The sequence below is a fragment of the Trematomus bernacchii genome, unplaced genomic scaffold (genome assembly GCF_902827165.1).
Source record: "Trematomus bernacchii unplaced genomic scaffold, fTreBer1.1, whole genome shotgun sequence".
Taxonomy (NCBI): Eukaryota; Metazoa; Chordata; class Actinopteri; order Perciformes; family Nototheniidae; genus Trematomus; species Trematomus bernacchii.
Window position 1 is genome coordinate 14412667 of NW_022987698.1, and position 26634 is coordinate 14439300.

General features: G+C 39.0%; 2 protein-coding genes across 3 annotated transcripts in view; both read left to right on the forward strand.

Moving 5' to 3' along the window:
* Positions 1-11327, forward strand: part of nisch (nischarin) — a 28335-nt gene extending 17008 nt beyond the window's left edge. Inside the window, exons 16-29 of one of the 2 annotated variants that reach the window (XR_004556600.1) lie at positions 539-883; positions 1028-1374; positions 1823-2028; positions 2731-3182; positions 3764-3939; positions 4025-4088; positions 4800-4938; positions 5426-5576; positions 6146-6265; positions 6415-6576; positions 6822-6994; positions 7766-7941; positions 8677-9294; positions 9625-11327. Coding sequence is in view for 1 of the 2 variants with exons in the window: in XM_034138708.1 (XP_033994599.1) it covers positions 539-883; positions 1028-1374; positions 1823-2028; positions 2731-3182; positions 3764-3939; positions 4025-4088; positions 4800-4938; positions 5426-5576; positions 6146-6265; positions 6415-6576; positions 6822-6994; positions 7766-7941; positions 8677-9004 (2839 nt within the window). In the remaining variant the exon portion in view is untranslated. Of the gene's footprint in view, positions 1-538; positions 884-1027; positions 1375-1822; positions 2029-2730; positions 3183-3763; positions 3940-4024; positions 4089-4799; positions 4939-5425; positions 5577-6145; positions 6266-6414; positions 6577-6821; positions 6995-7765; positions 7942-8676 lie in introns of both variants that reach the window. The other variant, XM_034138708.1, reaches the window with a different exon arrangement.
* A 9012-nt stretch (positions 11328-20339) lies between these two features.
* Positions 20340-26634, forward strand: part of stab1 (stabilin 1) — a 112667-nt gene continuing 106372 nt past the window's right edge. The window contains 6 exon segments of the mRNA XM_034138739.1: positions 20340-20919; positions 23056-23183; positions 24713-24828; positions 25376-25461; positions 25887-25956; positions 26085-26180. Coding sequence (XP_033994630.1) covers positions 20866-20919; positions 23056-23183; positions 24713-24828; positions 25376-25461; positions 25887-25956; positions 26085-26180 — 550 coding nt within the window. The 5' untranslated portion in view covers positions 20340-20865.

The window sequence follows — 26634 nt, forward strand, 5'->3', positions numbered from 1 at the left end:
ACTCCCCCAACCATTGGATTCCTTTGTTCTCCTTCCGTCACATAATGACACAACTATGTGACACTCGCACTTCTATTGGCCAGTGCTCCAACACATTGAAGGACATATCTAAGCCGTTGACCTATCACAACACAGCCGACCAGCTAACCAATCAGAGCAGACTGGGCTCTGGTTTCAGACAGAGGGTGAAAAGATGTGCTGTAGCACAGGCTGTATGAGAACAAACCCCACAGTAGAGACACATGAACCTGAAAATGAGCACAGTAGGGCCCCTTAACCAATAAAGGCATTCACAAATGGATGTTTTATCATGGAACCAATGGTCTTAATAATAGAGGAGCATTCTAAATGTTAATTAAAAATGTAACGTCCACAGGTGTAATTTATACCAAGGATATTAAATAGTAGCAGGGGTGTTTATGAAATGAAAATGAGCGGATAGGGAAATTGAAGCAATAAAGTCTGGTAGTCATTTCTGAACAGTTGTTTCTGTCATGAAAATGTAAAAAGAAAGATCTCCATCCTGTTTCTCCTCCAGTTGCGCCTGCTGCTCTTCCCCCTCCTCCAGACCAGCTGAGACCCCTTGCTTCTCCTGCAGCGCAGCCTGCTGTCCTCTACTTCCTTCTCTGCTGCTCTCCCTCTCCTCCTCCAACAAAGACTTCATTACCCAGCTCTCCCATCGGCTAAGCTCCATTCTGAAGGAGCAGAAAAGGGAGAAGGTGGAGGAGGAAGAGACGGAGGAGGAGGAGAGAGAGGAAGACAAGAGAGAGGAAGACAAGAGAGAGGAAGACAAGAGAGAGGAAGACAAGAGAGAGGAAGACAAGAGGTCTAAATCCAGAGAGCTTCAGTCCCATGTGGAGTGCACTGAGGAGGGAAGTCTCAGGTAATTTAACCACCGACCTTCTCTCACTGGTTTCTGAGATCCCCTAAAAAACGAATCTCCTCAGATGTTCCCATTAGTTTTTGAGATCCCCTCAAATTCAAATAACTTTAATAATTGATTCATATTTCATTCTCATCATTACAGTCCAGGCTCCAGGGACGGATACTTCGAGATGGGCCTGGATGACTCTTTAGAGGAGCCCGTCAGCTCCTCTTCCTCCACGTCGCTCGCTGTTCCTTCTGCAGAGGAGCCTGGTAGCCAGCAGGAGGAGCTGTGTGAAGAGGAGGAGAAGGAGAAGAAGGAGAAGAAGGAGAAGAAGAAGAAGAAGAAGGAAAAGGAGAAGGAGGTGCAGGTCAGCAGGGTCCTGTGGTGCTACTGTCTTCAGCTGAAGGAGGAAGTGGAGCAAAAGAAGGCTTGCCTGGTGCTGACAGACCAAATATTGTGCCTGATGTACCTGTCAGATGATTTCACACGGTCCAATCAGGACGCAGGTAAACACACAATCAGGTTTAGTTTTTCATATTAGTTTACTTTGCTGCTTGTTGTCAAGTTAACTAATCGTGCTTCATGAGAATTGCCTTGGTTCATGGGAAAGGCATTTGAATATGTTCTGGTACCTACAGTCATGCACATCTTGTCCAAAATGTGAGACTTTACCAAGTCCTAATGCAGAACTGTTTACTATTAACAGAAACAGAGCTAAACTTAAAAAAATCCATGTAGCTTTCCTTTTAAAAATAACGTATAAACAGCAACAATGATTTATTAAAAAAATATTGACAGGGATCACCGTGCTAACAAACAAAACAGTAACTGCCTTTTTTTTCACTGTGTGTTAAAAGCATACATGTCATCCAAAATCAATTACATGATGTGTGCTTGTTGTGTTGATTTGCTGTGTGTTTGAATATTAAGAGCAATCTGTTCTCCTGTTCTCAGACCAGGAGCAGAGTGTGGAGGAGGTGCTGTCCAGCCTGCAGGTGGACCTCCTGCTGCCGTACTCACAGCTCCTCCTCTCCTCCCAAGCCGAGCTCCCTGACTCCTGCCTCGCATTCGGCCTCAAAGCTGCTCCGACCCGCTGGTTCCTCTTCTCAGAGCCAGAGGCGCTCCGGCAGACCAGGAGCGAGCTGAAGGTGTTGATCCAGGTCAGCATTGAGAGTTCCTACATTTTACAGCTCAGATAGTCCAATTTTGTTTCCCTTTTTTAAAAATGTTTTAAAGTTTTTATTACATTAGTAGGTATTGCGATCATTTTAGGTGTTCTTTAAATATTACAACTTTCTCACAGGAGAGAGCATCGCAGTTCACTACGTTGCTGCACCAAAAGTGAAACTTGATTTGCAGACAGTACATCTTATCACGACGAGTAAAGACATCAAATGGTTCTGGTTGGACTAAAGTCTAGAAATCTGGTATGGACATACTTCGGTCTAGTTGTCTAACGGTAGAACTTTAAAAAAGAAAAATCCCAATTCTATGTAAACTCAGTGTCAAGATGTTTTGAAAGTGAGTAAAAAAGGTTACATTGGGATATGATTTAACAATATGAATGAACACAATGCCGTATTACCTTGTACTGTTTCTGATTTTATGTAATGCGTCTTTGAGCACCAGGAAAAGCGCTATAAAAATTAAATGTAGTATTATTATTTGTATTATGCATTTGGGGTTTGCCTATCCCGGTAGTGTGTTATACAGGTTTTTGTGCATGTACTGTAAATGGTCTCCAAATAGATTGTTGGGGGGTTTCTCTCCCACACTCTCACCATAGGTCACCAGTATGATATGTGAAGCATATACATGTCAATACCAAAATAAAAAAAACGTATTTTCCTCCTTTTTTCAAGGCCGTAAAGTCTCAGCCTGACCCCGAGCCCCCCCTCCCTCCTCAGCTCCTCCACCGCTCGCTCATCAACTCCTGGGAGCTGGAGGAGAGTCAGGGGGCCCAGGGAGGCTATGCTGCCTTTCTCCTTCCTTCCTCCTCCACCTCCTTCTCGGCCCCGGACACCCACCCGCTCCTGTCAGACATCTTCTCCAGCAGAGAGGACCCCAGCCTCCCTTCCCTCCTCTTTCTCACCCACAGACACCTCTGGGTGCTGAAGATTGATTTCAGAGAGCTGGCAGAGAGTGAGAGAAGGAGCGCTGGCCTTCATCACTCCTCCTCCTCCTCCTCCTCCTCCTGGTGCAGGCTGGTCCGTGTGCCCATCGGCTCCATGGTGCTCCACCCTGGAGAAAGGGCTTCAAAGGTCGAGGAAAGAAGCAGCAACACCTCCTGCCCCGACCCCAAACACCACCACAGGTACAGAGGCTGTGGCTGGATCAATGGATTTTGTAGCTTTTCTTTTGTGTATATATGCCAGATTTTTACTGACAATTTATTTTTTATAAAGTATAATTTGAAAGCACTCGTGTGTCTGCACAACATTTAACAGGACAAAAAAAAAAAAAAACCACATGAAGTGTGTTAAACAGGGTTTCAGCTAGATAAGTTATTTGTGTTATTATATTTAGTTTAAAATGGTAATATTTACACATTTTTATTTTTTAACTTTTCCAAAAGTCTTAATCACAAAATTATATAACTTCCAAAATGCCCCACATCTCAACAGAATATTCTTCTTTAGTCCATATTTGTTGGTATTTAGCCTTTCAATAATGTTTTCAATGCAGTAAAAAAAACATAACATGATAAGTTGTATTCATTAAAGAAAATTGAAATAATTGGGTAAAACATACTTAACAGTGAATGTTTGGGGGGACACAAATGTAATGTCTAGATAGCTGAATGTCTTTGTAAAACAGAAAAGCTACTTAATTATTTTGTTTCCTCACGCTTAACTTTGGTCATCATCTGTATTTTAACTCTTATGTTGAGCGCAGGAGGAGTCACTCTGTGGAGCTGCTGCTGTGCGGTCAGAGGCTGCTGCTGCTCTTCCCTCTGGCCCAGAACAGGAGCTCCTTCCTGGGGGAGTTTAGGCAAAGGAGAGCTGCTCTGGAGGGGCTGAAGATGGTCGCCCTGCCTCTGCCCTGTCCACAGGACGGGCCGCACACACAAGGTTAAGACTGAATACCATGGTTTTATTTAGTTTGCCTCTTACTGGTGTATTCTCTCCGTTTGTTGACACATTGTTGTGTTCTCAGGCCGTCACGGATCCAGAGACCAGTGCTGTTGTTCCAGCAAGAGGAAATCACACAGCACCAACAGGTAAACTTCTGAAGCAGTGTAACATAACATACTATCTGTCCATGTAAATCTTCTTCCACTTGATGCTGCATTGAAAGCTGCATGCTAATATCACAAGTTTGCTGTTATTAAAGCCTCTAATGCTGTAAGTATAACGCACTAATTTGATCGGAGCACTGATTTATCAGACATTATTTATCTAAAACAAACCATGATACAGAATCAATCCTGTTTGCCACAATGAAGCTGTCATTTCATCACCTCATCACAAGAGTAAGATACATTGGCATTGTTGATTTTATCACATATATTCCCCAATCAACTTTGTGTTGGGTGATGATTAGTTATCAGAAACATCAGAGATATGAATATATATATATTTATAATATTCACAAAGTTTGTCCACCAAAAAGCACACATTAAAATGTCCTCAATTAGGACATATTTTGGTAACAAGTATTTAAAAACTTCTTATCAAAATGTTTGTGAAGTCATTTGTAAATGTTAAAATACAGATATAATCATTTTTAAACAGATTTTGTAAAGGAAATCTTTTGTTTTTTGTTGTTCCTTGTTTGGAGCCGTGTACATCTTTTTCTGAAAGCTAAATAGACTGTGCAGCACATACCCTCTGACTTCTTTAAGATTCATTTCTGATTAACAGAGATATCATGAGAGGTTAAGGTTGTATTTATATTTGTTCTACTTCTCTGACCTCCTTCTTCTCCTCAGCTGGGACTCCTCCCGTCTCCAGGTGGAGGAGAACCAGCCGTCCCCCCACCTCACTCCAAGTCTCTCCCCAGGACTGAAGCTCCTTGCTGGGCTCGGAGGGGAGCAGCTGCTGACCCACTTTCACAGATATATAGCAGAGGTAACATACACATAAAGTGTATTTTTGGTACTCTTATGAATAAAAACGTGAAGAATTTAAACATTTTGTAAATTGAATTTACATTGTTTCTAGAATGTCAGGAATATGCAAAAAGTTTCGATCACGAGTTTATGAAGCCTAAAAAAACATTGTAACGGGTCAGTCAGTGCAAAAACAGCTATATTATCATATAGACAGGAAAAAAACTTTTGCTAAATGACTAATTAATTGTCAAAAGTGGTGCGGATTTTTTTTCTTTCAACATTCTTATTGTTCTAACTTTACTTTTTGGTTAGCCAAGGCAGAGCAAACCCCTGGCACAAATCACATTTAGAGTTCTGAGTCGACCCCAAGTCTCTTCTTCTTGGAGGATCTTTGAACTGCGATAAAGCCTTTTTTTCCCTTTCCTTGTTGTTCATGTTTAGAAAGGGACACACTTTATCTTTGTTTTGTTTTTGAGTCTGCTTTTTAAAATGTTTTGTGTCAGTCTGAGTCGGAGGAGGTGAGACAGGTGTTGTGGCTGTCTGTGGTTCTCTACAAGTCTCCAGAGTCTGAGCTCACCTGCTGTCTGCTTCTATCCAACGACACCATCTACTTCCTGTTGGAGGACTCCGCCGCCACACTCGTTCATCACTCTGGTAGGATATACAGACATGTTGGTTTAGTCAGTCAGAAAAAAACTACATTTAAAATCACATGTGAGTCACTGCTGTTTTAAAGAGGCCCTATTGTGCTTTTTGGGGGTTTCCCTTTCCTGTAGTGTGTTTATGTTTTTGTGCATGTAAATGGTCTGCAAAAGCTTAAATCCCAAAGTTCCTTCCAGAGGGAGAAAAAATAAAGACCTTTTTGAACATTAATGCATGGAAACATGTCACAGTAGAGTCACTAAATACTAATATGAACCTGAACATTTGGTTTTTCTCACTCATACTTAAAGGGTTATCTCTGATTGAGAAAAACCTTTAAAATGACATGCGAGTCATTTCTGTTTTAATATTACTGCTCCTGCATCTATTTCAACATTCCTAATCATATTCAGATTGTTTTTAGCATTTTTCCCCCATGGAACCCGTGAAGAGTGATGAAAAACTAACAAATAACAAAGAAACCATAACATGGTACACATCTGCAAATGTGCAGTGTCTGTGTAGACTTTCAGCTTTGTTAAATCAGTTCTCTATCTTCTCTTCCTCTTTCTGTCTGTCAGTGTTGGACGTTATGGACTCTGGAGATCCGGACTTGTGCCTGTGCTGCTGTCTGTCCATCAGACTCTCTGATCTGCTGTCTGTCAATGTGGGACTGTTCGACCAGTACTTCCGAGTCGTAGGTCAGTGGAAGTTCCCACTCCTTGTCCCTGTTTGCAGAGCTCATATACATGTATAACAAACTACCTCTTAAAGCTGATATAACTCTGTCACACTCTCACTTTCCCGATCTTCCAATATGTCTCTCCCCTTCCTCTCTCTGTGTTCGCAGGCCGCTCAGCCGATCACATCGTGTGCTGCCTCAGCAGGGACAGTTATGGGACGGGTGTCTTCCTCCAGGAGCTGATGTCGGCTCTGAGTCTGCAGCAGCAGCTTCCTCAACCAGAGCCGTCTGATCAGGACTTCTACTCACAGTTTACCAGCACAAACACCGGTAACCAAGCAAGAAGCCTTTGGGAAGTGTCATATTTGTTTTGTCATAAGATCCTACCTAAATACTAATATATGTATTAATTAATTGATTTATTTGTTTTATCTTGTCAATGGATTTGTATAAAAGTATATATTTGTTATCATACTAATTAGATCTGTGCGAAGTTAGAACAAATGTTATTGTTGTAAAGAAGACCAATTGTTGACCCAGGATTAAGCTGACAGGGATTTTTTCTCCCGCTGCAGGTAAGATGCAGAACTACGAGCTGCTCCACAGCAGCAGGGTGAAGTTTATTTATCCCAGTGAGGAGGAGATGGGAGACCTGACATTCATCGTGGCAGAGAGGAAAACTCCGGCCAGCGCAGCGTCTTCGTCATCACGCTCCTTCAACGTCCTGCTCTACCTGCTAGTTTTCCAGGTACGAAGTCCTTCATTTTTGATAACTTTGAATTTGTAAGGGGATTCAACATGCTGGAACTATTTCTAGATGTGCAACAGTGTATCCTTCTGCCTAGTTCTTCTCTGCATTGTCTCCAGTTTCAGTGCAGGTTGCCATACACGATTGGTTTTGGTCTCCGAACAGGCACAACAATAATAAACCTGGCAACCTCAGCTGCACACGGTCACAGTGCACATTACTCCCCCTGGACACAAAGTGTTTTTTAGGTTTCTTATTCGAGACACATTAGCAAAATGACAATAAATACGATTTTGGGAGATTGATAATGTAGGTGTTGATTTGGAGTTTGAAACGAGCATAAAAGCAGCGTTGGGAGTGTTAATTTTAAAATTGTATCCCCATACAGTTACTTATTAATTGTTAAAAACATGTTAAATCCAAATATCTGGTGATCAACAATTCTTATTTTCATTATAGAACAGACAAGAACCTTCACACAACAACAACAGAAGATTTGCAAACACAAATTCTTAAACAGGAATAATATGTTTAAAAAACTGATAAAAAAAGTGTAATTAATTAAGAAAAATACTAAATCATTCACTCAATACAAACAGTCAAATCTCATACAATATTTTATTTGAGGATTTTGTTTAAGGATATTTGTATCTTTAGTTTGATGAGACACTATACGCTTTATTTGAAAACCTGAATAGAAGCTTTAAATGTTCTGTAGAGCCCTAGTATTTTTAAACTGTGCTATAAAATAATTCTTATTCCTTCCTCCAGGTCCAGATCCCGAGTCAAGGCTCCACTCTCTCCGGCCTCTCTTCCTCCTCCTCCTCCGGGCTGTGTCCGGTCCTCCAGCCCAGGACTCTGATCCTGACCAGCACCGACGTGTTCCTGTTGGATGAGGACTACGTCAGCTATCCTCTGCCAGACTTTGCCAAAGAACCTCCCTCCAGGTGAGCACACAAGACGCCCTCCTGTACCACAACATTTCAAAAACCTTTTATCCTTCTTTATCAGAGGGAGTCATCTAATAGCAGAAATAATTCCTGTGATGCCCCTCGGATGGGGAAGCAGGGCCGACCAACGCTAAGCAATAAAATCTGTGAATTATGTCGTCTCCCCTGAATGCTGCCGAGCTGTACTTTGGCTGCAGGCTATAAAAAAACGGTGTGAGGAAGAACTACAGACTGTGTGCCTTAGAAATAAATACTTATTACTATTGTTATTATTCTGATACTCAGACCTTATTGACATTTCACTGTGACTTCATTATTTACTCTGACAATAACTTATATAGCTCTAAATGGTGAATACTGATTGAAGTTTTTGACACATTTTGACTCTGATTTGTTCAGTACCTTTTCCACACATGGAAACCCATTTGTGACCAAAGACAATATTTAGTATGATAAGAAATAAATCCACAATTGTTCTGAGACGGAAAGGCTTGAAATATGGAATGAACATAAACTATTCGACTATCTTACAATAAAACGTTGACATTTTATTCATCATACATGAATAATTGCAAAGATCTGCTGCCTCACCCGATATATTATCTATATATTATCACATCAGTCATTCCATTCATCATTAACTCCCAATCCAGAAATGTACCTTTACACCTATCTGCTGCTTCCTAGCTAAAGTCATAACTTCCTCATCACCTTCATCATGTCGTCCTGCAGGGAGCGGTACCAGCTGCGTGAGGCTCGGAGGATCCGTGACCTGGACCGGGTGCTGCTGGGGTACCAGACGTACCCTCAGGCTCTGACCCTGGTGTTCGACGACCTTCCCGGCCCCGACCTGCTCTGCCACCTCACCATGGACCATTTCACTGCTGCAGGGGAGGAGGCCCCGTCCAGAGGGGGTGGATCCAGCAGCGGAGCAGAGGGCGAGGTCCAATGGTGCGTCTTCGTCCCGGGAGCCGACAGCAGAGAGAGGCTGATCTCACTCCTCGCTCGCCAGTGGGAGGCGCTGTGCAGCCGGGAGCTTCCTGTGGAGCTCACCGGCTGATTGGATGTCGGTCAGGTGGATGACCTAGTTGGGAGCTGATGACAGACGGAGTCATCATAAGAGCGAGATGATTACCTAGCAGATTAAGGGCTTGGTTAGCTGTTTAAAGGCTTCAATATGCTCTAAACGAAGAAGTGTTTTCTGACCACATCTAAAGGCAAGGCTTTTTCACATAGAATGGTGGTCTGATAGAGAGTCTGGCAAGATGTGATGAATCAATGAAATGGGGCTAACAATGTACAATGGATTGTGCTCGGTTGTCCATATGAAAAGCGACACAAATAAGTGTGGTGAGTGTTAAAAAAAAGTAAGAAGAACAAATCCTGTGTACGTACAATAGAGCTGCAACAATTAGTAGACTATTAAAAGCTTATTTCTTTATAATCAAGGTAATTTTTCATTTGCAAAAAAGAAACAAACTACTGTTATCAGCCAGGTTTCCTGCTTTTATCTGTTTTATCTCCTATTAAACAGAATATCTTTCAGTTTTGGACCGACAAATGAGGGAAAACATTTAAAGATAACACATTGTAAATCTGGAATAGACATTTTCACTAGATTCTGACATTTTATAGAACAAACTGTTATAATCAATAACACATTTTCTCTTATTCCTCCAGCCAGTCGCATCATCAAGTCTGCTTTCAGAAGCTATCCCTGGCTGCATCCTACTGCCTCACCACCTCTCTCAAACACCTCTCTCAAACACCTCTTTCAAACACCTCTTTCGTGTATTTTGCATGTCCTTGTAGTCTTGAATAGAGAAAACAGCGTTTTTTCCTAGAACACATTCCTTGTGTTGCACTCAGTTCTTCACATGTAAAGTGACAGCAGGGTTAGCAGTTTAAAAAAACATATGCTTGAGAGATAATTTGACCCTTACGGCCCGTCCACACAGCGGCGTGCGTTGAAGCTTCCCGGCGGGGGGGGGGGCTGAAACTTGACCAACAACCAATCACATGAATCTCCCGCCCCGGACACACAAGCACGCGGTTTGATTGGCCAGAGCTTGTACTGGCATATGATTCGATTGGCTGACGCTTCCGCCGAAGCTTCAAAAGTTGACATTGCTCAACTTTTGCAGCGAGCAACGCTTTTGAAGCTACAACGCACGCCGCTGTGTGGACGGACCGTTACACCTCCTAACATGGAGGCAATCCATGTGTAAAGTTGCCATGATTGTTGGTTTCAGACAAGCACACAGTTTGAAGCATACTGGGGCCTTTGGTCGTACTTCTTACAGATTGAAAGGGATCTGGCTTTGTTCAAACAACGTTTGGTGTCCGCTCCAGAAAAAAGTCTTGGTCAAACTCAAAGGACAGCAGACTGCCATTACAGGCCTGAGACCTCACACTGAGCCGAAACAGTCAGAGTTTCTGGCACAACCTCACCTTATTTTAAAGTGTCTCACACGCAGCAAATGTACAGACTTGAGAGAGAGACAGACAGACAGACAGACAGACAGACAGACAGACAGACAGACAGACAGACAGACAGACAGACATGTGTTGCACAGTAGGGGGTGCTGCAGACAGTCCACAGGAGTTTACTACCTTTTAATCAACATTACCTTAAAGGAACAGTCATTTCAGGTATATCCTCTTGTCCTCTCCGGAGTCAGATGTATAGCAGTTTCATTTCTGTGAGTTCAGTACAAATAAGTATAACGTGTTATCCTAGCTTAGCACAAAGACTGGAAGCAGGGGGAAACTGCCAAACGAGCCTCATTAAAACTCCAAAGTTGTCTGATTTACATGTGTTTATTTATGTAAAGTTGCTCTTAAAACCAAAAAAACATGTTTTTACTTTTCTGCAGTCTGACTCTGGGCGAGGAAACAAAAGGGATCTCCAAAAATGTTGGACTGTAGTTTTTAAATAGCACACACACAAACTTACACACACACACACTCAGCTGCTCTGCACAATATGCTCTCTGAAAATTGTATTCCTTGCACATTGATGAAGCAGTATTGTTGAACTGTATATTGAAGCTTTTTTATTGACATGATATTAATGTAATTATGTTTGGGGCAGACGGATGTTTTCCATCCTAAAGCAGATTTTGTACTAAACACGGAGATCCTTGAGGATTTTTTCCAAAAAGAACTCTTAAATATCTTATTTAGTATTATCATTAAGTATTATTTTTTATATTTTCTTAGTTTTATTTTATTGTCTGTTTTGTCTTTTATACATTGTTATCGACAAATGGGAAGCCAGTCAGTGCTGGACCCTGCCACCATTCACCACTGTTGTTTATGTTTCATGTTGTCTTGTAAATGGGGAATGCCACTCAATTAAAGTGAAAACGAAAACTCCACAAGTAACTATTTCCTGTTTGATGAGGTGACAGTGGTTTGATTCTTTGACTGCAGTCTGCACATATTTCAGCCGATGCAGCATTTAAACCAGAAAACCAGTCTACTGTGTTACTGATAACATGCAAGTTTTAAACCTTTCTGTCATAATCCCAACTAAAACTGACATCTGCCCAAAGGTCTCTAACAAATATTGTTAAATCAGAAAAACATAGTGTGAAACAAGTGAAGAATTATGTCAATACTGTAAAGGCCTGATTGCAGTATTTTAAGAATGTATCCTTTCATGAAACTACATTTAGGCCAACAATCTAAAGATTTAGAATTTATTTTCCAGAGATGACTGTATACCTGGCAAGTTGAAGAGGTTTTTGAGACAGCATTTGTATTCGGTTGGCATGTAAAACACTTTTTCATTGGTTTGTATTTCTATAATTTTCTATGTTAGTTTCCTGAGAAGACATTTCATTTTCAATATAGGGACATTCTAGATTCAATTCAGTTGGAAATTACGAAAGGGCTTTGTTGGGGGAGGACTTTTACTCACAATCTCAGTATTTTTAAACCCCTGGCTGTCGAGAACAATTTGTTTTCCAGGGAAAAACATCTTAAACAAACACTGTCAGCAGTCGATTCCTCTCTGGGCTAAGTGAGATTTTGATGACTTGGCGGTTCAGCAGCACGAAACATACCACTACCTTTCAACTCGACCAACTTCCTCTATTTCCTGTCTGTCGGAGTTGCTCGTCATGAATTTCCTTTTTGGGGACACTTGAACAGACATAGGGCAGCGATACTGTACGAGGAAGTGTGATCAGCAAAACCACCAAACTGCCCTCTGATTGGGATTCTCTGGTACCAGTAGGTCAAATGACCAACGGGTCCCAGGCTTCTTTCATAAGAAACAAACAAATCTTATTCAGTTGTCCCTAAAATCATTTTCAGAAAAGTTTGGCTCCAATCTGATTATGACAATGAAATGTATAGGAACAAACCAGGTTAACATCAAGCTTGAAAACTACTTTGGAGATGTTTATTACATTCGCCAAGGATGTTTTATCTCCCTAGTTTGTAAGCATCGGTCAAACTTATTTATTTGATAAAATAAGGAGGAAATTCAGCCGTTAACCATGGTTTTGCATTTTAAGGTTGAATTAAAAAATGTCTTCACATTCTAAATTGGGCTTCATTTTCTGCCACTTTAAACCTTGATAAGATAATTGTATGGCAACTAATGGCTTCAGTTTTGCTCTTTGGTTCAGGCCAACTATTCAATTTGGTAAAGGTTTGAAAGTATATGGTGTAGTTTACATTTAAGTAGAATAGTATTGTTTAGGTTAGTCAACTTTCCAGTTTAGAGGCACATCTTTATTTCCGTTAAAGGTAAGAATGGAGAAACCAGCTCGAGTGCGCTTGAATTTGAAAGTACGCAGCCGAAAAAAATCTGCCCCTTCCTTCAGACTTCCTCACAAAGCCCCTCCTCCACACACGAATGCGCACATGACCAATGAGGGCACGAGATAAGTTTGTGCACAGATGGAAGGCTGACAGGCAGGTAGGCCATCCAGTTATTTTAGCCGGGCGGGCTAAAATGATTGGTCGTGCTTTTTACAGTACTACGGCTTCCACAGATGAATTTTTTTATGGATTTTTTGTCAAAGCACTTAAGATATTCATTGCTATCGGGATGTTAAGAGCATGATTGATTGATTGATTGAAAAGTTTATTAACAGCTTGTATATTGGGTACAGTACAGTACAGCTCAAAACATACAATTGTTAAGGGGATGCAGACCAGAGAAAGACTTTCGTCTTGTTTACATCAGGGTCCCCCATTTCCAATTCATCATATCATTTAAGACATATAAGACATATTTGACATACAGATGGCTTATTTACAATTTACATACAGGTGGTTTTTTACATACAGATGGCTTATTTACAATTTTCATTTTAGATTTCGTTCTAATACATCCTAACCGGACATTTAAGACATACCAAGTCTACAGATATACAGTTAGTAACAGAGTCTAAAATGCGAGTATATACATAGATGGGGGGGGGAAGCTGTCCATTGTACGACAGGTTGAGATTTGTACCATTACCGGGGCCAGTTTTGCAATGCTTTCCCCCGAAGGTGCTCTTTAAGAGAGGTTTTGAAGGTAAGTATAGTTTTACTTTCCTTTACAGTTGTGGGAAGAGCGTTCCACCTTGATGTGGCATAATTGCGAAACGTGTATTCCCCTTTTTTTGTGCCAAATCTGGGTTTTACATGATTTGTGGAGCTCCCTCTGGTGTTATGATCATGGTATTCCTTGACCTTTGGGAAGAATTTTGACATGTACATGGGTACCATAGAGGTGTAGTGGATCTTGTAGACCAGGCCCATTGCAAGTAGCTGTACTCTGTCGTCTACTCTAAGCCATCCTAGGTTGTCAAAGTGGGCAGAGGTGAGGTGGGTTCTAGATGAAAGGTCAAGCAGTAGTCTGACCAGTTTATTTTGCGATGTTTGAAGTTTTATTTTTAGCGCCTTGGAGGTGCTATGGTACCATGACGTGCAAGCATAGTCATAGTACCCTTGAATGAGTGCTCCTGCCAGAGTTTTCAGGGTGTTTTTGTTTACCAGAGAGGAGATCCGGTATAGGAATCTAGTTCTTTGATTGACTTTTTTTATTACATTGGATGCCATTTTGTCACAGGAGAGGTTTGCCTCAAGAATAGATCCTAGGTATGTAATTTCCTTCTTACTTGTGACAATAATGTCACCCACTGCAACTGAGAAGTCGTCGGATTTGCTGAGATTATGTTTCGAACCGAAGAGAATGGACTCTGTTTTACCCAGGTGTAATGATAATTTATTATCGGCGAGCCAGGTGCAGATTCTGCCGAGCTCGGAGCTGAGGGTTTTTTCAACCTGCAATCTGCTCCTGTCAGAGACCAGCAGGGCTGAGTCGTCCGCGAACAGGAACAAGTTGCAGTCACATGCTGATGACATGTCATTTGCATAAATTAGGAACAGTAACGGACCTAATATGCTTCCTTGTGGAACACCACAGCTCACTGGGAGGGGGGGGGACAGAGTACCGTTTACCTCCACCATCTGTTCTCTCCCCTCCAGGTAGGATTGCATCCAGCTCACCGATAGTTTATCAAAACCAATTGCTTTTAGCTTGTCAATCAGAATGGGGTGATTGACAGTGTCGAAAGCCTTTTGTAGGTCCAGCATCACCATGCCGCAGTATTTACCCTCGTCCACCTCTTGTTTGATGTGGTCGTTCAAATAAAGAAGGCATGTGTCAGTGGAGTGGGATGTTCTAAAGCCAGATTGAAATTCATAGAATTCCATGGAATATAACAAAAAGTGTATCTCGAGCCGGTTTCTCAAATTTACCTTCCCCACCTTTAACTACCAGTTCTTTTTAGCTGCTTACATTTAACGACTAAAACAATTTGGGTTAGGGTTAGGTAATAGCCCGGATTAACTACAATTTAGGTTTTGGTAAACTAACAGACCAGAAATGGCAGGTTAGTAAACGGAGCATTTTAACAGCTATAACATGTTGGTATAATGTAAGTAAGCTACAGGTATAGTTAAGCAGCTACAATTGTTGGATAATAATTTACTTTGGTGGCAAAAAGGTGGGTTCAGGTTTTTTGTGTTTTTGTTTTGAGGCTGGCTAACAATTTAATTGCTAACAGTTTGTTTCATTTTAGCTAACGTCACGTTCAACAGTTCATTCAATCTGGTACAGGTTAGCTAACAGTCGATTTTAGCAGCTTAAACAGTGCGCAGTTTCGAATCACATTTTAATGGTAGTGTTTTTTGACTGTTCAGTGAGCAGCTAATACGAAGGTCAGGTTTATTTAAAAGTTCAGTTTAACAGCCCATGAGTGATTCTACAATTTAGGGTATATTCCATGTCCATTGATGATAATTATAATTATTCTAACTATTTTCTTCAAAAATATCATGTTTTGTCTATTATTGGAAAGCATGTTATAATATCACACAAACATTATGTGCATCCTATGCTTTATTTAGCTTGAAATGTGTCATGATGTTCTTAAATTGTCAGTTTTTGCTATGTCCGTTTTTCAGTTGAGGGTGTCTTGGTTTCAAAATAATGAATAAAAACCATTAAAGTAAATTAAAAAAAAATATTCATTTATTTCAAAAGTCTAAATACTAAAGAATAATAACATATTTTTAATTGATTTCCTCCTTTAAATAATTTAAATATCTTAATATATGAATGTCCGCAAAAGTTCTGTCAACTATGTTACTAACAGAACTCCCCCCTTTAACTCAAAAATGGTTTGTCCCAATACCATATCACTAGCATCACATGATGCCATGTTCCTCTTTGGCAGACATTTTGAACACACTGTGGTGATTGTCCTCTAATTTTTTACAATATTTTATGTATAATAGCACATTGTCAATGAGTATATTAATTGACCATCAACAATGTTACGTACATTGTTATGGTTTACAATTGTTTAATGATTTTAATTCAATTATATGTTCAAATGTGATGTTAACCTGTTCAAGAAAATGACATGTCATCCAGGCAAGGCCTACCATTGAAATGATGGGTCAAAATAGGGAAATTGTCAACTAGGTTACCTGTCAACTAAGTTACCCAGTACTGTAATAACTATAGTAACTTAGTTGACAGGTAACCTAGTTGACAATTTGTATGACATGTAGACGTCATTACACATCATTTTTTCAAATTTAAAATATCTAAAATAGTGCTTCTGATATCCTTTATAGTATAATGTATATGTACACAGGTTGGAGTTTTACATGACATCTCTTAAAACTATCAAAATGACCTGTATGGTAGTTTTATAATACAAAATATCCCTAAACTTAATGACAGTGCTGAACATATCACATGAAAAAACAAAACTTTAATACAATTATTTTTTAAACTTTAAAAAATCTTTGGATATATGGTAGAATAGACTCAAGAGCCTTTCAAATTTGATTTTACTTGAAGTGCAGGACTTAATCAAAGTATTGTAATGACATCAAGTTTGTCCGTAACATAGTTGACAAACTGAGTAGTGAAAACATCCTTTCCCTTAAAATAAAATAAAATAAAAAAATGTTTAAGCTTTGCAACTAGTGGATATGTTACACTGAAGAATATACTAACTTGAACCACTGATTGTTCTGTTGAGAAAGAACACTTTCTTTGTACTATTTTGTTGATGTGAAATGCACCCTAAATTATAGAATCAGTCCCATACAGTTCAGTTAGTTAGCTGAAAGTTCGATTTAGCCATTCAAATCAGTTGTGATTCAACCAATAATACACCTGTTAGGTTCCAGGCTAAAACGAATCGAACAATGAACCGGCTTCGTGGAATTTAAGGTAAATCCTTGTTTTTGTAATGGCACAGTAAATCGTTTTTTTAAAATCTAACTTTCAATTTGCATTAAGATAGGTGTAGGGTATTTTATTTAATTCAATTTACAGTAGTTGGGACAAAAAAAATGCAGACAGTATCATAGAGTAAATGAAGACTTTATACGTAGTTTAAAAACTTTAGAGGATATTGCTTACATATATAAAATGAAAATAAAAATCCTAATCCTAATATTGAGCATGAAATGATTGTTTTTATATTCTTAACAGCTGTTCAACTATTTTTTTCTCTATTTGGTTTAAGACCACTTGCCCTGGTCGGTCACTCCATAATTTGAGAACCACTGGGAAGTCAAAACATAAAAGTAAAAGTATTCTTGCACTGTCAGGATATACTGTTAAATCCACTTAATCTCCTTTGATAAACAATTGAAGCAGAAAAGACACCAGGGAACACCAGAGGGATGTGACACTGATAGTAAATCCTTTCTCACTTCCTCTTATCTTTCATGTTTTTTCTTGTCTGTTCGCCTGTTTTCCAGCTCAGAATGCTGATCGGAGGCATTTGTTGAGGTTGAGATGGTCACCGGGACAGGGCGCCGAGACCTCTGGCTCTGGACCCCCTCTCTCTCTCTGTCTTTACTCCTTGATTCATGTTTTCCTGACTTTTTCCTGAGTCAGCTGTGTGTGTGTGTGTGTGTGTGTGTGTGTGTGTGTGTGTGTGTGTGTGTGTGTGTGTGTGTGTGTGTGTGTGTGTGTGTGTGTGTGTGTGTGTGTGTGTGTGTGTGTGTGTGTGTGTGTGTGTGTGTGTGTGTGTGTGTGTGTGTGTGTGTGTGTGTGTGTGTGTGTGTGTGTGTGTGTGTGTGTGTGTGTGTGTCATTATGCAACAATTAAAGATAACACATTTGGTGTCCTTCACACGATGATTTAATTAAGTCCTCTTGCATCTAATCAGGCAGTTTCAAGGCATCGTAGATGTGTGACCGCGTCACAGAAGTCAAAACAAATAATATCAGCCAGTCAGCAGCACACAAGGACAGATATTATCTCAAGCTACTTAACAAACATACATGTAAGTGATATTATTTTTGCGAGGATGAAACTGCTTTACAGTCTTGTTCTGTAATGGAAGTTATGCGAAAATAATTGGGGCACTCTGTGGTGCCTTGTGTGGAACAACAGTAACCTGTCAACATTTTACCTCTTTTAAAGTGGCAATAGTTAACTTATTGGCTTTAACTTGAGACATCATTATAAGGTATATGTTAATTGGACAGTGTAATGTTTATGAACCATTGGCATTAAGGTTTGTTCCCTATTAACAGCTGTGGCGCTAGCAATATTATAAATTCTAGGTCGGGAAAAGTAGAAAAAGTATCCATTGCTGTTTAATAGACAGTCTCGTGTTACTGTGGCTTTATCGACGCAATGTTGTTCTGTCTGTCTTTCATTTCACTACTTTGTTCAAGACTGATAGGCTTAAAATAACAGGGTCAGGGTTAGAGTTATAACTCTATCTAACCCTAACCCTAAGCCCCATGTGGAGGACCAGGGTTCGAATCAGGCCTGGGACCTTTTGCCAGTGTCTCCCCCTTTCAACATCACACTGGAGTTCTTGGTGAGTTTTAAGATCAGTCAGTCTGCAACACAAAGGCCTATGCACATTCAGTGCAAACATTGCAAGCTAGCAGATAATATAAAGTTGACACAAATTGGCTGTGTGTGATGTAAATAAACACAGACTGCAAAAAAAAAGTAAGCACTTAAAGTGCTCAAAGAAATCTGCATTGCTTTTAACATATTAATCACAAGCTCAATATGCACTGTAAATTGTCACCCTCACTGAATTTATTTAATTGTATGTTTTGCATTTTCACTGGTAGATTATGTGGCTGTAAGGTTGCAGGTTAAACTCTCCCACCGGTGAGCAAGGCAATAAAAACCTCGGAGGACTGCTGCCGTTTCTTGTCTGCACGCTTCCTGCTATTGTTCTGTCTACTGGCAGTTAGACCTTTGACCCTCTCTCTGGTCAGTCTCACCTCTCTGCGTCTGTCATCTGTTCGTAAAGTCAAACTAAATTAAAACAGGAAAAGAAACTCAGCTTTCTCATTTGTTCCTTTTCTTTCTGAGAAGCAGACGAGGAGTTGTGTCAGCTGACGAGGAAATCCGTCCAAATTGCTCCGCTCCGCTGGGACGACCAGGAGGGGAAATCCGCCCAAAACTTCCTGTCAGGAAGAGAAAGGTTTTCTCACAATCTCTCTCTTTCTCTCTTTCTTCTCAAACAGATCTCATAGTTAGTGGCCAGAATATTAAAATCTTAGCTATTTTCAATCACCTCCAGAAACGGTTTCTGTCCTTGAACAACCTGTTGTAAAAACAAACAGAAAATGAGTACAATTTAGTAGAAACACCACAAGGGTTATAATAAATCCCAAAAATATCTAACAAATCAAATCAAGCCTCTCTAGAATAAGCCCAAGAACATGCCCAATACAAAAAATGGTTTATCTCACAATAATGAGTGTTTAAAGCCAAAGGTCAGCTTTTTCTTTTAAGAATGTTTTTTATCTGGCAGTTTCAGGTTAATTCTTTCAGTCAAAAACTCTTCAATGTCAATTTGTTTTGTTATATATTATATTTTGTATCACTATTGAAAGTAAAGTATGGTTTACTGAGTACTTCCATAGTTTTTGCAAAGTTTTGAGTTAAAAAATATTTGAAGAATTTACTAAAGCTGTAGAGGGACACTTGATGCCTTAAATAATCTGAAACAGTGCAATCATCATTCAACAATAAATGTGACAGTGACAAAGTAAAAAAATATTAGTGTTTGATAATAACTAAAAATAATAATGACTAACATTAGCCAGCTCCGTGTTGGCTGATTGACATGGATAACAGGCACATCAACAGACAAGAAGCACTCTTCCCCCGCCAAGTAAAACCAATATTTTGTTATGTTATTCATTTATATTATTGTTTCAATTATTTATTTTATTTTATTATTTTTACTCAGCTAATGTCTAGCATTTAGGTAGAGGTAAAAGCAGGCTTAATAAGCAGAAGAAGACTCTTTACATGTATGCTCAAACTGATCTTTTCAATTCTGCATGTACATCATACTGTAAGTATCTTATATGAACTTTAACAATACAATAGTGGTTTTTTGATGGCAATAAAAAACGAAATATTCTATAATAACACTGTTAATAGAGCCATTCTACATAATGAGTTATTTCTTCTTTTGAAACTTTATGTACAATTTCCTGATATTCTTTTACTTAAGTAACATTTTTGAATTCAGGACTTTTACATGTAATGCAGTATTTTTTAGACTATGGTATTCCTACTTTTTCTCAAGTAAAGGGTCTTTAACCACGTCTGATCCTTTAAAAGTACTGTAGTCAATGGAGACGGTGTGTGTCCCTACATTTTGATGCCGTTATATTGCTGTTGAATCTAAAACAGGTGCTCCTGCTATTCCTGCTACTCCTGCTACTTTACTATTACTATTACTGCTACTTCTAGTAGTAGTAGTACTACTGCCAGTAGAGTAGTAGGAGGAGATTACCTCTGCTGGGAGGTTCCTACTTTGCCAGTTTCAGTTGTTGTTTTTTTTTTTCTTTCTCTTCCTAGATTAGAGAGGAAAAGACGTGACGCCAGCAGTCGCTCCAGCCTCTCGCTGCCCTCTGCCACACCGGACTCTGAGCTGAGCGTTAACCGTAGTTAGTTGAGTTTATATGCTCCTAAATTACAATGATTGTTGCATTCAGGCTGTAATTAGCAAAGACAGATTTTCTGATAATGTCAACAGTGGCTGGGTCCACCTTGTAGTTTTTTATTTTACGTATTTCAACAGAGTTTTTACATCCTTTATCAGCAGGTTGCTTTCAGTTTTCCTAAGTGTTGAATTAGAAGTCCATTGTTTTCTAATAGTTTTGTTTTTCCTGCTCAGAGGATGTTGTTATCTGTGTGTTTTTCCTGTAGCTTGTAAAGCAGTTAGGGTTTGAGGGTCAGTGTAGATGTAAGAGGGGAGAACTGATGTGAAGATCCAACATTGCCTGAAAACGTTCTCTACTTTTTCCACTGATTTTTTTTACGACGCACCGAGGAGGACGCTGGGTCGGTGGAATCATTTTTCCACCCTGGATGTGACACATTGAGCCATGCTGCTGTTGCTGCTGATGATCTGCCTTCAAACTTCACTGCAACAAGAACAGGTAACACACTTCCAACTCTGTCACACTGACACACCGTAACTCCTGTTTGCTCTCAATATCTAAGGACATTTTTTGTCAGAGAATGGATCATGTAGACCAGGGGTATCAAACTCAAATACACAGTGAGCCAACATAAAAAAAATGGGTACTAGTCGAGGGCCGGACTGGTTCAATGTTTATTGCAAAACGTATTGAAATGAATTTATTGCACATATTAAACCTGGAACTAACAAAGCTTAAATGACTGCCTATTGTTTTTCAACATTAAACATTAAATAATCAGTTGCATTCATTTCTTATGGCTCTATCTGGAGCTTTTCCGGAGAAATTTCTTATGATTACATTTTTCCACAGGCCAACAACAGCTTCAAAAAAACAATTTCCCTCAAAGAAAAAACCAAACATGCCCTGTTGTCGCAAGAAAGAAAGTGCAGAAGGAAATATCCATTGAAACTCAGTGTGCTGCTCTGTGATGCTAGTTCAAGCCAGATACTTGGCATCTCATCTTGGGTGCAAGGTCATCAATGTTTGGGGTCAGGCTCTGAGCGGAGGAAATCCTCAGGATGGAGTGAAGGTGTGCGTGCAATATACCGGCGGGCCAGATCTAATAGTAATTAAGAATTATCCTGCGGGCCGAAATTAAATCCACCAAAGGCCTGATTTGGCCCCCGGGCCTTGAGTTTGACACATGTGATGTAGACTCAGCTGAAGCTTTTTGGATAAAGTAAAAATATTAGAGGTAAACATTTACGAGCACATTACTACTACAGTCCTGAAAGAACCCTAAAATAAAACAACCTTATAGAGTGCTCCAGCTATTCATCATTGTACTTTCTAGGAAGTTAAAAGAATCACAAAACACAGATAAAAGAAAAGTCATAAAGTCCTTTTCGATATTTTAAACACCTACAGTACATTTACATTAAATACAACCTACTCCATTCAAATCCAAAAATGATTTGGGAAAACAATTGTATATTAATTAAGCCAATGAGACTGATCTTTGATAAATACGCACAGTGTGTGATGTTTTATTTTAAATAAGACACATTTGCATCGATTTGCTGATAATCCCATGGTATTTCATTACCGTACATCTTTGTTTCTAATTTGCCTAAAAAGCAGCAGAATCTAGAAATGCTGAGTCTCCCTGGACTAAAAGCCCACAGTCATTGAGCTGGATGCCTTTTACATGTTCACAGTGACAATGCTAAAATGCTGATGCTCTGCAGCTAATATTTACCTGCTGTATCTTTGTAGATTAGTACAAAGTGTCATTAGAACATTTGGACGGAATTAAATGATTAAGTGGTGTTTGATGAAAAGTCTACAATTTATCCCCTTTAATATTTATCCATTTCTCCTAATTTGCAAACTATTTTAACCTTATATTTACTGTTTTATGCTAACTGTTTAGACTTCCCTGCTTGTTTAATACAGTAGCTGCTTTAACACACACTCATTTTTCACACTGCTTACCAAACATATTTACACAACAAAAAGTATTTACAACCAAGATATATAATACTTATACATAATGAAATGAAGAGAAAAATGTATCAAAATGATAATATGAGACAAGAGGAGGAAAGAAGAGCAAATATTATGCTATTTTATCACTGCAAGTTGTTCTGATGTTTGGTTGAGGGTCTGGCCAAGCAGGTGTAAAGATGAGTCAGCTCTGAATGTCCTGCAGGAAAGACACGGTTTTATTGAAATAGGTTTTATTGTCATTTAGGTTTGCATGGAGTTTTTCCAGGTTTGCATGATCTGTTAAAAGATTGAGCCAATGGTTGATTATTATTTTGTTCTGTCTTTGCATTTTTGCTTTCAGTAAAATAGTTTTCTTTGCTACTGTTATTGCAATAACGATGAAAGGTTGGAGATGTTTTTCATGCTCTCTCAATTGCAAGACTTTAAGTTAAAGTTACAGCTGAATTAATATATATATATATATATATATATATACACATTTTCTAATCACAAAGTTATTAAAAAAAAAGTCAAATTAGTTGAACACCACATTATTTCCATATACCCTTGGTAACTGCAGATGTGCTCTTGAGTGCAAGATACCTTGGTTTGGAATACAGAAAGTAAAATGAAATACTAGATGTATGTTCTCTGCTTTCTCAGACGCCTCCTCCTGGTCGCTGTGATGTCTCTCAGAGGGAGGAGGTCCGCACCTCCTGCACCTCTTGCGCCGCCGTCTCCTCCAGCAGCTGCCCCCGCGGCTTCAGCCAATCGGGCACCCTAAACTGCAGGTACACACACACACACACACACACACACACACACACACACACACACACACACACACACACACACACACACACACACACACACACACACACACACACACACACACATCCTGCATTAAATATGTTCAAGTAAAAGTACAAACGTATAAGCATCAAAATATACTTAAAGTACCAAAAGAAAATGTACTCATTCTGCAGATTGGTCCATTTTTAGAATAATATAAATGATTATGTTTTGCATTAAAGTGTTCTCAAAGCTGGTAAAGGTGCAGCTAGTTGTAATGACTTTGTATAATGCAGGGTAGCTTGTGAATTTACTCCAGGTGGAACTAAAGTCTGATTTAAGAGTTGGTTATATTTCACATAATTAATCCAAATCTGTAAAGTAACTAAAGGTATTATATAAATGTTGGAGTAGAAGTGGCAACAAATGTAAATATTCAATTAAGTATCTCAAAACTGTAGTTAAGTACACTACTTTATTACATGTTCATAGTTACTTAACACCACTGTTAACAATACACACACAGACCTTAGTGTGTCAAAAGGACTAAATAATGTCTGTTCATTTTATGATTTGTTTCGGGGGACAGTAGCTTTAAATGAAGGTTATGGACAGAGGCAGCAGGTTGGGATGTGTCAAAAATATGGTTAACTATGACAAGTATGGAGGTAAGGTGCAAGAGTCAAATTAATTGATAATAAGGTGATGAAAATGGAGTTGAAGCGAAACATTCATTTTCAAGGGATTCGATTAGCTGGAAGCTGATTTAATTAAAACAGTGGTGATATGATGAAAACAGAGCCGTGTTTAATCATTTTCACCTGTCTTTCATTCACAACAAAACATTACCATCAATCATTTAGGCAGGGTGGCCTCACGGGTGGGAGTAACAAATTCTAATTGAAAAATTATGATTCAAGTGCTTACAAATGAAAATGGAAGGGATAAAATGTATGTGAATAAAAAAATAGTAAGATCACCTTGATTGACATTTTAAACGGAGGGGCACGTAATCAACTGTCCGTTCATTACTCACATCATTTATCTGAAGTTTTTAAACCACTGTTGATGGCCATGTATTCATTGAAGCTGTTTTATTAAAATCAGATTTTGATTATTGTGTATTAATTATGTATCACTACATTTTTTACTTTAACTGCATTTTTCATAGTAACAAAAATAATGTGTTTTAGAAGTGGCAGAGATGGTTCTTACTTTCAAGAGCCAACTCAAACCCACCATTTACATTCTTTTTAAATTTAATTTATTCTAGGATTTCATTCAATCCTACGTTTATTGACTTTTGTTGTTATGACATGTTTTTATTCATCACAAAGTTAGGTGTTCCTGCATGAACTGGGAGGGGGATTAGAATAGCTTTTATTTTATTTTATGTTAGTGTTGCACTTTGACTTGCCTTTTGTTTATGGAAAGTGCTATAAAAATAAAGATTGATTGATAGATAGTTAGAGTAATAGTTGTTGTAGTACTAGTAATATTTGGACGTGGTGTGTTCTGTGTGCTGCAGTTATCTGGTGGAGATCAGTACCAAGACTCTCCTGCTGGGTGGATGTCGGCACACCTGTGTGAAAGGATACATGCAGCCACGCTGCTGCCCACAGCACTGGGGACCCCTGTGTCTATGTAAGACACACACACACACACACACACACACACACACACACACACACACACACACACACACACACACACACACACACACACACACACACACACACACACACACACACACACACACACACACACACACACACACACACACGAAAACACTTTTCCGGGAATGTTAAAATGTATTAAAGTGTAGTTTCATTGGAAAAGATCTGCGTATAATAAATGATAAAATACAGGCCTGCTGCAAGTTTAATCTCTATCGCATTAATAGTCTAAATCTACTCGTTGAAAAACGACAATGAAAGTACATTATTTGCCTCCAAATTGTAATGGAATAGGAGTATAAACTAGCATTACTCAAATGTAATCTATTAATGATCATTCCTAATCACATGTCTCTCATTCTGACTGTTCACCTGTTGTCTGACTGTCTGTCTGTCTGTATGTCTGTCTGTCTGTCTGTCTGGCTGTCTGTCTGTCTGTCTGTCTGTCTGGCTGTCTGTCTGTCTGTCTGTCTGTCTGTCTGTCTGACTGTGTCTGTCTGTCTGTCTGTCTGTAGCCTGTCCCAGCTGGTCAGGAAAGACCTGTAACTATCATGGAACCTGTCTGGATGGAGACGTGGGAAACGGGACCTGCGTCTGTGATGTCAGTATCCTGTCTGTCTGTTTGTCTGTGACCATCCTACCTGTTTGTCAATGAGTATAGAGATCAGTATTATTAGTTTACAGTGGAAAGTGCCCTTAACCAACCATTTACAATAATGAAAACCCACCTGTTTCGTATGCACCTTGGCCATTAAAATATTAACAAAATAAATTCTAATAGGTTCTTAAAAGGGTTTGGCTTATTTGAAGCTAATGTACTTACAGTATTCCTGATAATCGGATGATTGATTGCGCTTTTTACTTGATAAAAGTGTCAGCTTAATGTAATTAAAAGCCTACATCCCCACAGGAGTTATGGACATTTTCTTATTTGATGTTTATTTTTAGTTTATTTGAGATTATTGATGTCTTGCCAATATTATATAAAAATATAAATAATTTTTACAGCCTTTTTTCTCTCTTTAGGAAAGCTTCTCTGGCTTTGCCTGTCAGGAGTGTAAGAATCCAAACTCCTATGGAGAAAATTGTGATAAAAGTAAGCTCTCTCACTTCTGACCTCTCGTAAACAAAAAAACATAGTCAAAACAATGTGATGTGTCAATCATCTGCAAGAATATCCCCATTGTTTGAACAACTGTAATCTGTGTATGTGTGTGTGCACAGAGTGTGACTGTGAACATGGAGTGTGTAATGAAGGTCCAGAGGGGGATGGACAGTGTCTTTGTCAGCCGCCCTACACTGGGAAGCGCTGTGACCAAGGTAAGAGCATGACGTGCAGGAATATACTGTATGACATAAAAAACTATATTAACGTGGATCAAACAATATACTACTGCATTTTATCAAGATACAACATATTATATTTACCGTTATAGTGGTTAAATGAAAGAAAATAGCCCTGAAAGTATTTCAAAGCTATTTAGCGTTTATATCAAACTAGCAAAAAAACACATTATGTTCAAATGTTCACCACAATAATGCTAGTCGTAAAAAATGAAATGAAACTAATACGCAGAATCACATTTGTATACCTTGGCATAATTCCATAGTGATAAATGTTGTTTTTGTATTTTTACTAAAACAATCACTGCCATGTACTGCCTTATCTCTGATTGTTATCAATTGTGTCCATACTGTATATGAGAGTGTTTTTTTTAAATTATTCATTTTTTTAATACATTTTTTTGTCGTGATAACATTTTTGATTTTGATT